Here is a 17,775-nt window from a genome sequence, read left to right on the forward strand (position 1 = left end):
TCAACTCTGAGAAAAATATAACCAGCCTGGATCCCATTTAATCATCTTCTTCATCATCCATATCCATCATAGAAGGAATGGGTGTCTTTCATATTTTAAAGTAACCAAAACTCCCTGTGACATCTGAACTGGGGAGACTGGCTTCTTTGAATTATGGTTTGAGAATCAAGTCAGGTCCTGAAAACATGGTTTAATCCTGGCTTGTTCTCATTAATGAACAGTAGATTTGCAGCAGCTTGCTCACATAGTAGAAAGCCATAGTTTCCCATTACATGTGGAGCGAGCGAGTGAGAGAAAACGATCTCTGAACAATGTTGTGTTTGCACTATCTCCAGGTAAGGCAGCAGGCATGCTTTTTTATTTCTGAACTTGCAGCTGTATATATATTGTTTCTTTTTAGGTTATAGCAGTTCACAGTGGTTTCCAGCAGATGAACTATTCAATTACTTCAGGGCTTTTCCATTTGTAATAGTATGGAGCAGTGATAGCCAGAAGACTTCACCTGTCTTTTAGAGATAGCCAGACTGGCAATTTGAAACTGTTCATTTTATCCACACCAGTAAATTTCATAAAATGGTTATAGAAAGATTCCTTTTCTGTCTGCAGAACCTTCTCCCGGGAATTCCATATACAATATTGTCGGAGCCGTAATGGACACAACCTGAGATTGCATTAATGTTCCCCTAGCAAAAGAGTCAACTCATTTTGTGTTTCTGTAACAGGTTTGCAGCTTGGCAGTAAAGGTGCTTGATGGTGTGACAGGACAAAAAGAATAATTTTAAATGAAGCCCACCCCACCCTGTCACTGAAAAGTGCCTAATTCCACCATCAGAGAGAGTCCAATTCAACCTAAGACTATCTGTGTTTGGGGGTTATGGTAGGATTTGTTTGTCAGAAGAGCAGAATGCGCAGAAAACAAAGTAATTTTATTCTTTTTTTTAAAAAATATATATGGTGAAAGGTCATCTTTAGTGGTTCACCTTTGGGTCACATACTGTTTGCTTAACCCCTTCATCAATAATAACACCAGTGGAACAATCGAGTTGTAAAATTAAGAGGGACCTCAGATGCTTATTTATTTACCCCCTGTACTGTTCCTAAAATGTCTCCTGCTTTTTCTTAGAAACTCTTTATTGGTGAAGATTCCACAGCCTTGCTAGGTACCTCATTTTACTGCCCAAATATAACCCCTGACACTCTGCCTTTTGTTCCTCTATGTAGCAGCTAGGTTGGGTGGGGTGGGGTGAGGAAAGGCCCACCCATTAGTTCTATGGCACAGAGCAAATTATTTGGCTATGCAAAATCCAGGTCCTTAGCTAGCCAGCCAAAGCTATTACCTTGACAAAGGAACTGATTTGGCAAAGTTCCCTTTGTATATTTTACGCTCACAGATAGAGGATTGCAGGCTCAGAAAGGGGAACCAGGGTTCCATCCAGATTAACCCCACCCCCAACTCATAACAGTACCTAAGAGAAAATGTGTATTTCTGTACCACCATCTCACCAAATGGGACACGGGTGGGGCTGTGGGTTAAACCACTGATCCTTGGGCTTGCTGATCAGAAGGTTGGCGGTTCGAATCCCTGTGATTGGGTGAGCTCCTGTTGTTTGGTCCCTGCTCCTGCCCACCTAGCAGTTCGAAAGCACATCAAAGTGCAAGTAGATACCGGCGGGAAGGTAAATGGCGTTTCCATGTGCTGCTCTGGTTCACCAGAAGCGGCTTAGTCATGCTGGCCACATGACCCGGAAGCTGTACGCCGGCTCCCTTGGCCAATAAAGCAAGATGAGTGCCGCAACCCCAGAGTCGGTCACGACTGGACCTAATGGTCAGGGATCCCTTTACCTTTACCTATCTCACAAAATATCATAGCACTGTACAACACAATTAAAAACACAAGCACACAATTAAAAACAATATACATAATCATTAAAGCAAGTTGCTCATTTAAAAGCTGCCAAGGCCTGTTGGCATGAAAAAGAGATACCTGAAAGTCAAAAGCGAGTGTGTTTGCAGCATCTCTTCTGGAACAGCGTTCCACAGCATGGGAACTAAATGTCCAACTTCTAGTTGTGGCCAGTCAGTCCTTTGTAACACAGTGCCACACATGTACATGTCAGGGCACCTTAATCAGCTTTCCTTTTTTGTGAACTCTTTCACCAGCAAGCATGGGAGAGGTACCATCAGAAAGCCGAAAGAGATGGATGGAAGAATACTGCTTTTGAGGGACTTGTGATCTTCCACCCGGAAATGTCCCGTTTAAATAAGAAGCTACCAGTAGTCCACACTGCAAATTAATGCTAGTTGGTAGACAGCCAAGTTCCTTTTTGCATATTTGGACAGTTTTGCTATGAGTGATCTGCAGTCTTCACTGCAAATGGTGAGCTGCTTTAAAAGCCAAGAAACAGACCGTGGTAAAGCTAGGAAGTTGTGCAATAGCATGACTGAAGGCACAGGATACAAGGGAGAAATGGGAATGAGGGAAGGGTGCAGAGGAGAGCATGGGCAGAGGTGAGGACCCAAAGGTACTCAGAGCAAGAAGAGCCGAGGGACTTCAGAAAGAAAGGAGGGAGCAATCAATTGGAAAGGGAATTTGAGCTAAGCAACCCCCTCAACTACAGGCCTGCTTAAAGCTACATTTCCATAAAATTCCCCACCATATGGCCTGTATTACACTTAAATACAGTTGTTTTCACATGCACACAGTGTTACTATTTCTGACAGTGAATTTCAAGTTCTAGTGGCATATGCTGGGAAACAACTCAATACATGCATCAAGGAAAAATGAAATAATGGGCTTACCTACGTTGCCTGTATAGAGTTGAAACTTCCCGCAGAGCTTGTCGATCAGAAGATGTAAAGGGAACTGCATACTCGTTCAGGAAATCATGCTTTTGCCTATATTGCAGTTGTTGACAGTCCAGGGATCTGCTTTCGTTGCAAGGTGACCCATGAATTCATTCAGTAATGAGGGAAAGTAGTCCTGCACATGTTCAGAGACTCCTTTTTTCTTCTTCTTCACAACACATGTTCAGCAGTAGTACTGAAAACTAATTCCAGGACTCAGAGCTGTTGTCTGAAATTAAATCTAGCAGCTCTGCCTATATTCAGAGGCACTTTGAAAGTTTGGATAGGTGTCATGGCATGCTACTACAGACTGGAAGTTCCTTCCAGGGCCAAGGGTTGGTTCAAATTGAGTCCTGAGTTTACCAGTGCTATTGACCCCTATGCAATTTAACAAATTATGCTGCTATATAGCATAACCTTGCTTATTTTGCATCACGTACAGTGGTACCTCAGGTTAAGTACTTAATTCGTTCCGGAGCTCTGTACTTAACCTGAAACTGTTCTTAACCTGAAGCACCACTTTAGCTAATGGGGCCTCCTGCTGCCGCCGGAGCCCGATTTCTGTTCTCATCCTGAAGCAAAGTTCTTAACCTGAAGCACTATTTCTGGGTTGGTGGAGTCTGTAACCTGAAGCGTATGTAACCTGAGGTACCACTGTATTTTGAATGGTCTATTTGGGCTTTGTTGGAAGTTCAGCATTTTTTGCCATTACTGTTACAAAAAAAAAAGAAAAAGTCTAGGTCTCTGAACATGGACAAAGTCTTGAGCAAACAGCACAGAGCCATGGTAAAGAACTGTGCATTTAGAAGTCATTCTCTCTAAGCAATGAATTTCCTGTCCTACGCTTCTTTTACTTTTCCAGTAGATGCTATATGATCACCTGCAACTTTTAACACGGATGAGGACTAGAAACAATTTTTGAAAAAATTATAATAATGAAAGCCAACTTTCAATATTTCTCAGGAATCCACACTCGGAGCAAGAAGCAGATTCTGCATAGTATATTTTCAAGGCAAAATGTTAGTAGAAACATTTGCGAAGAAGACTGCAAAAACAGTTGGGGGAAGGAAATAAAGTTCTGTGGAATGGAGATGTAGTATAGTAGTTCCCACAGATCTCAATCTGTGCTGTTCCCTTGATGTAAAGAAGAAGTTAGAAGAGGTAGAAGCATTTCAATTGATTGAAAGAAGAATTTTGAAGGCGTGAAGGAGAAGAAAACTGAAAAATGGCACCCAGCCTGTAATGAGGAGGGATGGTGGTTACACTCAAACAAGTTAGGGTAGAAGATACAAGGGAAGAAGAAAAAATACAATTTTATTTATTTAAAGCCTTTTTATACTGCTCTTGCACACCAAGAGTCTCCCAAAGTGGCTTGCAAGACTCAGATTCTACCTCAGGTTCATAATCTAAAAGACACAATGCTGAAAGAGAAGAGCTGGCTCAGAGGCCCTGAGGTACTAGTCCTCTTACTAGCCTGTAGGAATGACTGCAAATGACAATTGAGGGAAGAGCCTGATGGAGCTGGTTTTTCAACAGAGCAGAAATAGCTATGCTGAATTAAAGCTGGCATTAAGTGATTCTAAATATATTAAGACAGAATAACAAAGGTGTGTTAAGGAAGCAGATAAGAAGACATTGCACAACATGGCTTCTGTGTACAATTTAGCTGAGGTTATGGCGTGGGGTCTGATCTATAATCTGACCCTTAGGATCCCTTTCCCCCATATGAACCAAGCTGGACCTTGAGATCAACATCTGAGGCCCTTCTCTGTGTCCACCTCCCAAGAGATGTGCAGAGGGTGACAATGAGAGAACAGGCCTTCTCTGTGGTGGCCCCTTGATTCTGGAATTCTCTCCCCAGGGAGACCTACCTGGCATTGACGGTGTTATCCTCCTGGCACCTGGAAAACTCAGTTTTCTTTTCTTGGGCATTTGGACAGCACCGATGGTTTGGCATTTCTTCTGGTGTTCATCCTTAACGTGGGTGGGAAGTTATTTTATGCTGCTGGGTGAACACTTTTATCATATTTGTTTGGTTTTAGTGGATTTTTTATTATATATTATAGATATTCTCTGTAAATTATTTCGGGACTGCTTTCGTGTGAAGTCATACATACACTGAATAAAATCTCATCTAACAAGTGAAAAGCAGCAGCAGTAAAGCTCTTATTTGCCTTTGGTAACTAAGTGAAGAAACATGCCAATGAAGAAACATGAGCATGGACCAAAATAAAAAATAAAAGCAACAGTTGCATTTAACTCTTTATTAAGTGCTCCAAGAGCAAGTAACCAGATTTCAGCTGTTCTTGTATATAGCATAGCACAGATTTCCTCAACCCGGTGCCTTCCAAATGCTTTGTCCTGCAAATCCCATCAGCTTGAGGCAGTACAATTGTTTTAATCCAAAACATTTGGAGGGCACCAAATTGAAGACTGACATGACATAGCATAACATAGCATAACGTAAGTAACATAACAACATAACATAACATAACATAACATAACATAACATAACATAACATAACATAACATAACATAACATAACAACAACACTCCATTCAGAAAGCAGCAGCAGCAAACTTTGCAAGTATTTTGATTCCATCAACATGTTGAATGGACACACACACACACACACACACACATCAACCAACTTTGAAAATATTCAACTGAAACCTTACAAAACTCAAACATAGTATCAGTAGTTTCACGCACAAGGCTCCCTCTGCCTGCTTTTTAATCCATACTGGTAAGAGGTCATTTTGATTATCAAACTGTCTTTGCGAGTCATTACTTTGCATATATTCTAGAGGAGCCAAGAGTAGATACATTGGCATTCAGTGGATGTATTACAGGAGTTTCCCTTTTCCTACAAGGATTTCTCTTTCCCCTATTCCCCCTGAAAATTCTGCACCTGATTCCTCAATCTTTTCTGGAGGTTTCAGGGATGCTCCAGAGCAGATCGAAGGGGCATGGTGCCGGTACTGAAGGGAACAGGAAAGGAGGGGAGGGATTCATTTACTCCTGTCCACACAAACTTGGATATCATCCACTCTTTAGATATTAAAGATGACACATCACAGTGTCCTAGGGAATATTGCCAGGACCTGTATCCATGTGAATTAACCCCTTTAACACTTGCAAATGATATATGTCTTACGCAATAAATGTAGAGATTACCCAGCATTGTTGAATGCATTTTTCTGTTTGCTGAGTGCTTCGAAAAGCTCTTAACATGGCAGGAAGTAATCTGTTGGTTTGCTTTTGAGGGAAAAGGCTTGCGATTAAACAACCAATAACAAAATCAACAGGAGCATTTGCAAGTAAAGTAGCACCTCCCCCCCCCCTTTCAAAAATGATTGGCTGGAAAGAGAAAGGGAAGCCATTTTGAATCCAGTTTTGTTGTCCCAGCTTCTCTGAAGGGTTTATCGCTTTAGTGCTTTATGATGAGTGCGTGGGTTCCTTAAGAGTTGCCTGAGTTCTCTTCTCGGTCTTAGTGGAAGGTTGGTTATTCCCTTGAGCCCGATGGTAGGAACATCTATTGGAAGATGCTTTGTCCTTCCTGCCAAGAAGTGAAGACAACAAGATATACTGGTAAAATACATTCCAGTGTTGACAGTGCTGCATATGTGGAATGATCCTATGAAAATACTTGGGAAGAATCTCAGAGCACAATTGTTTGCTGCCAGGAAAATCCCAAAGAAAGATATAATTTGTTTAAAAAGCTCAAAATGAGTCCTATTCAGGCACTGAACAAACACAGAGAGAAAGCTATTCTAGCTATACGATTTATTCCTTCTGTCTCTCGTTTCAGGGATAGCACTCACAGTTTTCTTTTAACAACACAACACAACACAACACAGAAGACTTGTGGTGTCTTTGTAATACTTGTCTTATTTGCAAATGGAATACCAGAGCAAGCTGGAAGCAAATCAACACCCCTAAAAGATGCAGCCAGTCTGCTAACCCTGCCTTAGATTCCCAAAGGGCAGCTTTAACTTCTGTAATATTGCAAATGAAATCCTCCCAGTTTATATTGATTCCATCCTGAAGAGGGGCAAGCAACGGCCCTCTAGACCTCTATATTTAGAATATGAGACACTCTCCAGACCACACCCCTCATTGGCCTTGTACCAATATTTTGTACTAGTTTCTTTGCTTGCCACAGTAAGAACTTAAAGTGATATGATTAGTGAGGTGATATTTCTTGGTAGCACCATAAGCCTTATGGCTTAAGATAAACACATGAAGCACACTTTCTAAAAGGTTGCTCCTTCATTATGTATGATCTCGCAGCATCAGATAACATAGGCATGCAGAGTACGAAAGAAGAGGGGAAAACACAGTGACTTATTTAAAAGCGAGTTTATAGGTGGGTGGAAATTTTCTTGGGGAAGAGATCAGAACATGTAGGTTATCCCTGCTAAACTGAAACACCTGGGACTTTAACCGTACGGTGCAAAGCAGAGATTTCATTGCCTATCAGATTCTTCATCTCAAAGAGACAGCAGGATAAGGCATTGTCATTACATGGAGGGCCGTGCATGGGTCGGAACAGTTCCTGGTGCTGCTCCTGCTGAGATGAAGAGGTTAACTGCCCAACTTTTCCTTCTCTTGTGCTTCTGCCGAAAGGCACAGCCTCAATTTGTGTGTTTGCTGCATCTGCATCCATGCAGCCTGTGCGCAAAATATGGGGCTGCATTGTTCCAGACGGCATTTTGATTTCTAAAGCCCTTGACAGGGTAATTGTTGTAATAGGGTATTTTGGTGAGCCCTCTGCTTGAGGCTGTCCAAGCAATGCAAATCTCTCTGATTTCTGTAAATGGATCCCTTTCACCGAGCCCACGCAAATGTGTCACAGTTTAAAACTGAAAGGGTTTTATTTTTCTGCCTCCAGCAGCAGCTACAAGCATTGAGATCTGCAATTAAAATGTGCAGACGCATGTAGGAGTAAAACTGACAGATTATAATTATCAATAGACAAGGGGGGAAACAAAAATTAATTTCTGAGGCAAAACATATAATTTGCCTTTAAACGGTAATAGCTATTCCATTCCTCATGCAATTTACTGCTCGACAAAATCAGACTTAAGTTGTTTGGGATTCCAGCATCTCTCCCCTGCCCCAAATTACATTGACCTATGGGAGTGTGATGTGGGCTTTCAAGTGGATGTCAGTGGACAGTATATGAAAATGCAAAGATAGCAGACAGCAGAGGCTATGGGTGCAATCCAACTGGTGGTCCTAGTAGTGTTGTAACTGGAGAATTTGCTAATGGGGGTGAAGGGAAAGTATCTGACAATTACCTCTCCGCCCTGCAGCCCCAAAGGTTTCTGATAATCTGTTCTAGAGGGGTGGGATAATGCAATGCAAGAGAACATCTCAGATAGCAACACTTGCTTTGAATAGGGTGGGGGGACAGTGCCATGTGTGTGAGGCAGTTTCCTATAGGCTTGTAGTGTGTGTGTGTGTGTGTGTGTGTGTGTTAGATCAATTGGAACTGCTTTTCTCATCGTGCTGAAAGGCACGGGCCTCACTCCTGCAAGAGCAGTGCAATTGCTGTACAAATGTAATCTTAAGAAAATGCAATGTAAATTTAATAAATGTAATAGAGGGATAGAGGGATAACCTTTCAACAGAAGAAATGCTTAGGAACAAAGAATGGTGATGGACCTGAGGATAGTCCGTTGGTAATGTGAGGGTGCAGTGCATATCTTACAATGAACAGATTTTTTAAAATCCCCGAAATGATACAGCATTACTCTGGAGAGGCAATCTTGCCCTTCCTTGTTTTTAAAAGCCTGCATGAGAACTTGTGTGATAAATCAAGTCAGCACTCACTCACTATTATAAACTGTAGCGATGGAGATGGGTCACAGGATTGTGCCTAATCCTCAGTGATATCACAGATATTGTTAAAAAGGCACTCATGATGGTCCTAGAGGAATGTACATATGTTTTTCACAGGACATGGCACTTGTGATTTGGGGAATGGGTTTCAGATCCAGGTTATGGAATCTGAAGGAAGGTTCCCCCAAAGCCCAAATACTTCCCTTGATCTCACACACTGGTATCACTTCGTATTGACTAACTAGGGGCAAAATGACAAAATTATGACACTCAAGCAATAGACTTTCCCCTTTCTACCTCACACAAATAGCTTCTTAAAAAAAATATGTGTGGCATCTTATGCTGCTGAAATGTAAACTTTAATACTCGAGTCACTTCCTTATCATCAGAAGTAGAAGAATGTGTATTTTATGAAAATACTCTCAGTCTGTGATGACATTTAATTAAATTGGATTTACTAAATGGTTCAGAAAGCCTGTTTTCCAATTAACTGAAGCGTTTCACAGGCAGGCTATTTCTCTACCTGCTGTGGTGTCTTAACAGCGCAGGCATGGTGCTCAGGCTCAAAGATTTACCAGGGCCAGGCCCTTCTCGAAGCACTGTGCTAAAATAGAAAGAGGGACATGCTCTGATCTTATCTTGCCGATTCTAGTGTAAGAAATACAGCTGATATAATCACTGAAAGATTTCAGAATTATCTGTTTACAGGCGAAATATGATTTGCTCAGTATTTCTGTAGTCGCTGACTGCATATGGATGGACTATGAGCTGCATGTAATACAAACACATCAAAGATTGTGTAGCTGAGAGAAGTGTATTTTGTTTTGTCAAAGTCTGCTGCTTCACAATGCATCTGTGATCACTCTTGGCTGCGAGGTGGGGCAAAGTAAAAGGTGCAGAGGTGTCGCAGCCCGAGTGCAGGTTCAGTGAAAGAAACGATAGTGGCATCGTGAAAATGCACAAAACCTGGAAATTCAATAATCCACCCCCCGTTCTCGCACTCTGGTAGTTTTGTTTCATCAGTCTCAATAACCACCTCATTCTATATGAGTTTGTCTGTGAATCCCTCTCAGTGGAACACCTTCTGTCTTCAGAGTTGTGGTGAGGGTGCACAAGAGACAAGATTTTTTTATATGGTGCCTAGACTGTGGAACAGTGCCCCAAGAGTGGTATTCCTGCCCCATGACAGCCCTCTTTTAGGTAGGCAGTCAAGCTTACATCATTCCAGCAAATTTGTAAGCAATTGTGGCCTTATGTCACTGTTTCTGTCCGTTGCAGTTTTTTCTTGGAAGATATGTTTTTCTACTGTTTTATAGTTTTATGGCAAGCTTCCTCAGATATCAGCTTACAGAAAAGCAGGGTATAAATTGTAGTAGCAAAGAAACAGTTATTATTTATTTGTATGTTTATATTTTGCATTTCTTCCGTCATTGAGCTCATGGTGGTGTAGGTGGGGTTTCCAGATCCAGATCTACTTATTTCAAGTGAGATACCTTCATTCTTATTTGTCTACATGCCTTCAGGGGTGGAGCACTTGTGGCACTCCATATGTTGCTAGAGAACATCATCCCTGACCATGCATGAAAAAGGACCAAGCTGGCTGAGTTCCAACTTCAGCTCTTGGGCTACATGTTGCCAACCCCTGGCCTACCACTTCCCAATCATTAGTACTTGTGTGAGAGCATAGCCCTCTCAGTTATGTCATTTAAATACACATACTAGGCTTGCCGATCAGAAGCAGTTCAAATCCCCGCGACGGTGTGAGCTCCCGTTGCTCGGTCCCTGCTCCTGCCCACCTAGCAGTTTTAAAGCACGTCAAAGTGCAAGTAGATAAATAGGTACCGCTCCGGCGGGAAGGTTAACAGCATTTCCGTGCATTGCTCTGGTTCGCCAGAAGCAGCTTAGTCATGCTGGCCACATGACCTGGAAGCTTACCGGCTCCCTCGGCCAGTAAAGCGAGATGAGTGCCACAACCCCAGAGTCATCCATGACTGGACCTAATGGTCAGGGGTCCCTTTACCTTTTACTGAACTCAGAAAGCTTAGGAAAGTAATTTGTCATTAGGGAGGCAGGTCGCCAAGCAAGTGCATGTATCCCTGGAGGTTTTTAAGGAGCTCTTCCTGAAGAAGCTTTTACCCAGGGAGTAAAACTGAGTTTTTAATAATACTAGCAACATTTTTTAAAAAAAATTGTGGAAAGCAAGCTCATCAACGATTCCATCCCACACCCACCACTGTATCACTGTCATTCAGGAACATAAGATACCACATTCTGGAGATTTCATGCTAAATCAGGATGGCTTTGCTAGGTACACAACTGACCAAGTTTAATTACATTAAAAAAGGTAAAGAATTCTTTTTCAAAAAAGCAGCCAGGTGCATTTTGAAACCTACCATGTACTGGAGATTGGTGCCAATGGTCTCTCTGTGATGCTGTTTAGCCTGTAGTAATCCAAAAAGGTTCTGGCCACATTCCTTCCTAGTTTCATATCTGTGAGTGTCTAATTAAGGAGAACTGCTTAAAAGGGGTTTTTAAAATCCAAACCAGCTGCAAAGGTAAATTACAGTGATACGATGCATAAGCAAATTTGAGTTTAATACTCCAATAGATCTGAGCTTAATATTTATTAACAGGTTTACAAGTGTCATAATTGGGTATCACTTTTGTTCAAACCAAACAATAATATGTTGCTAAAATTGTAACGTATGCTCCCACTGGAATTACCTCACGCACACTCATGTGACTTGGCTACTCTAAAGAGGATTCTCAGCTCCTGAAAGGGAATGTTATGTACAGCTTTATTATGTATCACCTTTACATAACCTACTGAACCAAACACCCTGTCCCTTCAGCAAACACCAATGATTGTCCATGATTTTGTATGCACTTCCATTTTGTGCACACATACATTATATTATTAGCTTTTCGTCCATTCTGAAACTTAAATCTATTTGTGTCTTGTACAAATGCAGTTATCAGTAATTACCTGATGCAATTTCCAATAGTGGGAAATTCCAGAAGTATAACATTTCAGGGTTTCCAGGCATCTTATGTAAAGATGCCAACTTCTAAATGAAGCATTTGTTATTACCCGCCTACTCACATTAGGGATATCAAAACAAATGAATTTAAGATGCAGAGTTCACACTCTGTGGGGGGAAATATCTCTGCTCATTATTTTTTCTTCAAATGGAGAAGATGACTAATGTGAAATCATGTAAAGTCTTAGCTCTGTGGCTGAAAGCTGGAAGTATTATACAGAGAAACTAATCCAAGAGGTTTGTAAATGAGCTACAGTCTAATTGTAGAAATGACCCTGAAGCCTTTGCAGGATTATTATTCAACTGGGGCAAAGGGAGACAAAGTAGTAGAAATACCTTTTTATATATATATTCAGAACCAACTTTTATTAGCACGAATGTGCCAGGTTTCACCTTGAATCAAGCTATTTCTCATAAGGGGGGTAAACCTGAGTCTGGATTGTTCCACTTCTGACTGTAGGTGGGGGAATCACATCATGGGAATCTGTAAGAACAAGACTTCACACTCTTGGAAATAACTGAGCTTTCATTTAAGACAAGGACAATAATCGCTTCAAGTAATGTTTGATGTCAGCTCAGAACCAACCACTGTTTGTCATGAGGGACCTAACCCAAGATCTAGGCAGGGCTAGAGAACCTGTGGCCCTCCAGATATTACAAAACTATTGTTCCATCATCCTTGAACATGCTTGCTGGGTCTGATGGGAAAGTTTTTAAAAAAGAAAGAAAACATTCATGATATCATTCAGAAGGTATTATTACCCTGCTTCTTAATGTAGCACAAGTCTCAGCGACCAAGACCTTTTCTAAAGTCCTGCAGATACACTGTGCAGCACCTGTTTCATTTATTCTTTCTCCGGATTTCAGCTTAACTACATTTGATGTAGGTGCATATGAGATGTCAATTGTTTCATCTATCATTGGCTCCAGGTGTTTAGTACTTCATAGATCTCCTGCAGAAAGCTGCATTGGTAGTCTGAAAAAGCTTGATCTTGGGATGTTTCTCAGTCACTTTTTGCAGACAATTGCATCTCTCACATGCAAAGGAGATAAAGGCTTTGCACTTTTGCTATTGTAATGATTCTCTTATCTCAACTTCAGATGCGCTCCATGTGTCTTTGTCCTCTAATCAGTTGAGCTGGTAACAAATGAAATAAGGGTGCTGAAAAAGGCGGTCTGGTTCTTAAAATCCACTCTTTGTCCACTATAATCGCAGCAATGTCTTCAACTGGTTCCTTTTTCTTTCTTTTGCGTGACTTTTATTTTCAGTTTTTCCTCTTACACTATCCTGCATTTGCAATCTATAAAATTATGCCACAGGAGAGAGAGAGAGAGAGAGAGAGAGAGAGAACTTACTTGACCCAATGCAGTGCTTACTTCAATGGAACTAACAATGGCTGCTTCCCTGGATTTCAATTTTCCAGAGGTGTTCCCCAGAACATTGGTTCCTGCCTTAATTACCATCCTCGTGATGGCTATTGGATTAGTATTCCTTTCTCTTTTCTGGCCCAAATGACATGGTGAAAGACCTGCTCTTGGAAAAACAGAAGTGGCAGCAGTTCCTCCTCTGCTAGTGGCTACATTTCAATACATTTGGAAGGAATATAAGAAACCTTAGCCCCCTAGGAAAGGATATCATTTGAAGTTAATGGTGGGTGAAATTTCCTGTAACGCTATCAATTACCCATTTTTACCCATCCCAACTGGTCAGATAAAGGCGCGTAAAACCTTTCTCTTTATTTAAATCCAAGTAAAACACCATATTTCTGATTAGTTTCAGTTTCTTATTATGCAGTATCCTTTCCACTTCTATAGTCCTCTTTGCTGTCATATTGAAACACTTTGGGGAGTCATCCATTGCCAGTTTTCACTCAAGAAGATTTGTTGCTCCTGTTTAGTGTCAGTCTGCTCACAACCATTCCCTGTAATCGCAGCTTCAAGAACTGCACACAGAGCCTTCTTCCAGCAATAAAAACCTCAATTTGGAAACCTGTTAGCGCTATGAGTCTTTAGGGGAGATACTAAGCACTGTAGCTTTAATAGCTCACTGATCATTTAATAATGTTGCCACTGCAGAGACCAGTCGCACTATGATCCATCCTTGCGCTTGTTTTACTTCTTAAAATGTGGGGTCATTTTGCTTTCAAGATTGTGGGTTGACTTTCCACCCCCCGTTTTGCAAAGCAGTGGCAATTATTGGAAATAATAAGACTCCTTTCAAAGCCACAATCTCATTTTAATAAGATCTGTTGTGTCATTTCTATGCCACAGTGAGTGAGGCTTCTGCCGCGATAAGGATTTGACAAGGGCAAAGCCAGTTAGCAGCGCCGTTCAATATTTGATAAGTCCTTTGGGGGTCTCCATCAAACGGATTGGATCTTAACTTTTATGTCTCTTCTAGAGGACAGCACCTCCATCAGCCTGAAATGCTATTGGCTGGGTTATTAGTTATGGAACTCATCCAAGTCTATCCCCCTAAGAGGATTAAGAACTATGACCTTCTAGACTGGAGGTATCATTTGACAGACCTGTGTGCTTCTTTGTTTTATGCAAGCAGTTAAATTATGAAAAAAGAGGAAGAAGAGGGAGGGAGATGCATACAGAGGAAAAAGCCAACAACAAGATACAGCTCTGCTGAGTATGCCAACTTTGCTAGAAAGTCAGTTTTCCATTACAGAAATTGCGGTGTTTATCAAGAAAAGAATTTCCTCTCTTTCATGTAACTATGGCCTAGGAATATATTTTTGTCGGTTTCATTAAGAAATAGGTCCTTAGGTGTGTGGGTACTGATGTTCAAGACTATGGAAGCTTTTCCTGAGTTGAAACTCTGTCATGTATGTCTCTTTCATCACAGTTGCACTAAATGAGCAATATAAATCATTCTCTCCTCTCACACACCCCATCTAGCAAACCAAACAATTCTCCCCACTATCTGGCTGGATATTTTCTCAGCTTCAAAATGCAATTTCCCCCCCTTTAATGGTCACCTGCACTTGTGAATGCATGTAGAAAATTAGAATATCAAAGAGAATGGTCCAAGCTAGTCAACTTCCTGATGTGCTAGTTTTCTATGTACATGGATTTTTAAAAACAGGATAATAGAAAGACCCGCATTCAGTTACCATAAGTCTGTTGTAGTGGGTTGCAGGTTGGACACTCCATATGAGATTTTGAGCTGAGTTGCATGTTTAAAAGAATAATGAGAATGTATATATAAATACCTCCCAACATACTTGCATGTAGAAAAGCTGCATGTTGTGAATGAGCTTAGCCTTCTCTGTGTAGTGCTAATTTTCTCTTTGCAGATAGTTGTTTGTAGGGATGGGGGACAAAATTGGTTGAGTTCACATTTGAAGGTGAACCTGCCTACCGTAATTTGCTCTGCCCGAAGCAAAAAAGTGAACTGGAGGACAGCTATTTGCACTTCTCTGAATTTTGCAATGCAGTTCTCCAGAAAATGTGTACAAAAAAATGCATCTACTTGAGTAAAGTGTGCATCAAAATGCATAGATTTGTGAAGACAACATCAATGCATTACATAAATGCTAATGGATTTTCACAATGACCCTTTAAAGAAAGGAAATTTGCAACTGATATGGACAACGACAGAAGCGTCCGGATATAGCTTGTTTGTTTTCAATAGTGGACTGTGTTCAAACATGTGGTCCTGCACCTGTGGTTTGCAGTGGTGCAATCCAAGAAAGACTGTACTTTATTCTTCTCCTCAGCATATACATTAGCAAGCAGAGAAAACTCAGCAACATCAAGTGCTTTCTCTCTTTCATTCTTTTTTAGAAACAAGGTGCCAGTACTCTCACCATGTAGTTGTTATAGGAAGTGACACGCTTTAACATGGGTGTGTGTGTGTGTGTGTGTGTGTGTGAAGGTGCCAGTACTGTGTATTTTTGAGTACCCCCCAGAAAAAGCACTGCCAGCATCAATAGCTCTATATCTATGTGAAAGGAGATACAATTCACTGCCCAGTGATTTAATACAGATTCTTTCTAAAAGAATATAAGCTGTTCCCACAACGTATTTTAAAGCGTTATAAATTGTACTTCAAAAATTATGTTCTGTCAAGATGGTGGCACAGACTGCTTTACAACTACTTGCCTACAAGCTGAATCAGAAATGGATCCCTTTACAGCACATTCCTATACATACTGTACCTGTTTAGAAGACCATCTCATTGAATTGAATAGGAATTACTCTCAGATGAGCATGTCCACTAAGCGACTAAAATTAGCTACCACAACCTGGTCAATGGTAATCTGGTCTAACACGTGCAGTGGAAATCATGGGAATGGCATACTTAAGCTCGTATCCAGTGAGGCGTTAAGTAAGCCTCCTGTCAGCACAAGGATTTCCACTTGCACTAGTAATAATAATAATAATAATAATGATGATGATAATAATAATAATAATTTATTATTTGTACCCCGCCCATCTGGCTGGGTTTCCCCAGCCACTCTGGGCGGCTTCCAACAAAGATGAAAAATACACTAAAATGTCACATATTAAAAACTTCCCTGAACAGGGCTGCCTTCAGATGTCTTCTGAATGTCAGGTAGTTGTTTATCACTTTGACATCTGATGGGAGGGCGTTCCAAAGGGCGGGCACCACTACCGAGAAGGCCCTCTGCCTGGTTCCCTGTAACTTGGCCTCCCCCCTCCCCATTCCGTCTCCTCTCCCCATCCATCCCCTAAATCTATTATGGGGTTTTCTCCAATGCTCCAGAACAGATATAGAGAGAATGCAGGTCACATGCATTGGGGGAGGGGGAGCCCTAATGCGCATGTGGAAATCCTTGCACTGACAGGATGCGGGACTTTGATATTACCTTAAGCAGAACTCATATTGCACATGTCAGTTTGGGTGCGGCCTCTGAGCACAGAAGAAACAAATACAAACATTCCATGCAAACCAAGGGCAATGTTCAAATGTCTTGCCTGGTACAATGCATCACAAAGAAACGAGAGGAATTACCTTATAAACGCTACTTGGCACGCCAAATTGAAATGGATCAGATTTACTGGAAAAGAGTAAGGAAATCTGATGTCCGAGGACCTGGGCTGAATTAAGTAGAAAGGTTTTCAGTCTTCTCGTTGGATGTTGGATATTGCTGTCATGCAATCACAACAAGGGAAGGGCTCCCATAACTTATCCCGTTTGACCCCCTGCCAAATCAGGATTCCCAGCCTTATACTGTACAATACCTGATTAACAGCCATCCATTCCTTTCTTGGAGACCTTTTGGGAAGGCTGTTCTGCAACTTCCTTGTGGTATTTGCTCTACAGCCCACCTGTTCTTATGTCTAAAGCATTTTCTTCACCCCTAACGTTAAGAGCAGATGAAGTGGCATGGAAGCCAATTTGCTTGCACAGAACCAGCAGGCTCTATCATGATAGAGCTCCCCGGGGGAAAGGTTGACAGCCTCTGATGCTGTACCTTTAAAAAAAGACTTGCAGTCCCTAAGTAATAGTCATGCTCCAGTGTGTTTAGTATTTTGGCTGAGCTCAGTGCAAACCACAGTGATTTAAAGCTTGGAGATCAAGTAGGATACAGCAGATTCAGAATTATTTATTTCTTTACTGCAGAAAGCCTCACTACGGATTATTTACTGCATGTGGGGCTATTTAGGATGGGGGGGTTGTAGATTGATTGAAATTTTTCAATTAAAACAAGCAGTCTTTTAAAAAGATTTAAGGTTTTATCAGTGAGAAGAAAATAACTCAAAGAGGCAGAAGCTCTGGTAATTCTCTGGCTGCAAATAGGGGCCAAAGGGAAGGGGGACTAAGGAAACTTTATTTTTCAAGGGAAGGTCAAAATTAAAATGGGGGAGAACCTACCAGCATTACTGTTCTCTCCTTCACAACATTCATGTTATCTCTCCTCCTCGGTTATCTATGATGTCTGCTAATATTTAATGGGAGCAAGGAATTGTTCTGGGGATTAATTACAATCAGAGAGCTGTTTCAGTCCACAGCACCATACGTTGCATCTGAATGAGATCTAGAGATATTATTCATATAGCATCAATG

The 17,775-nt window shown here is 41.2% G+C and overlaps 1 protein-coding gene across 1 annotated transcript in view; it reads right to left on the bottom strand.

Annotated features, from left to right (window-relative positions):
- Positions 1-5,093: 5,093 nt before the first annotated feature.
- The window catches only part of BEND5 (BEN domain containing 5), a 706,924-nt gene continuing 694,242 nt past the window's right edge, over positions 5,094-17,775 (bottom strand). Inside the window, exons 12-13 of the mRNA XM_083447871.1 lie at positions 11,085-11,181; positions 5,094-6,403 (exon numbers count right to left, since the gene is read on the bottom strand). Coding sequence (XP_083303997.1) covers positions 6,283-6,403; positions 11,085-11,181 — 218 coding nt within the window. The 3' untranslated portion in view covers positions 5,094-6,282. The remainder of the gene's footprint in view (positions 6,404-11,084; positions 11,182-17,775) is intronic.

Source organism: Podarcis tiliguerta (genome assembly GCF_965153285.1).
Source record: "Podarcis tiliguerta genome assembly, chromosome: 6".
NCBI lineage: Eukaryota > Metazoa > Chordata > Lepidosauria > Squamata > Lacertidae > Podarcis > Podarcis tiliguerta.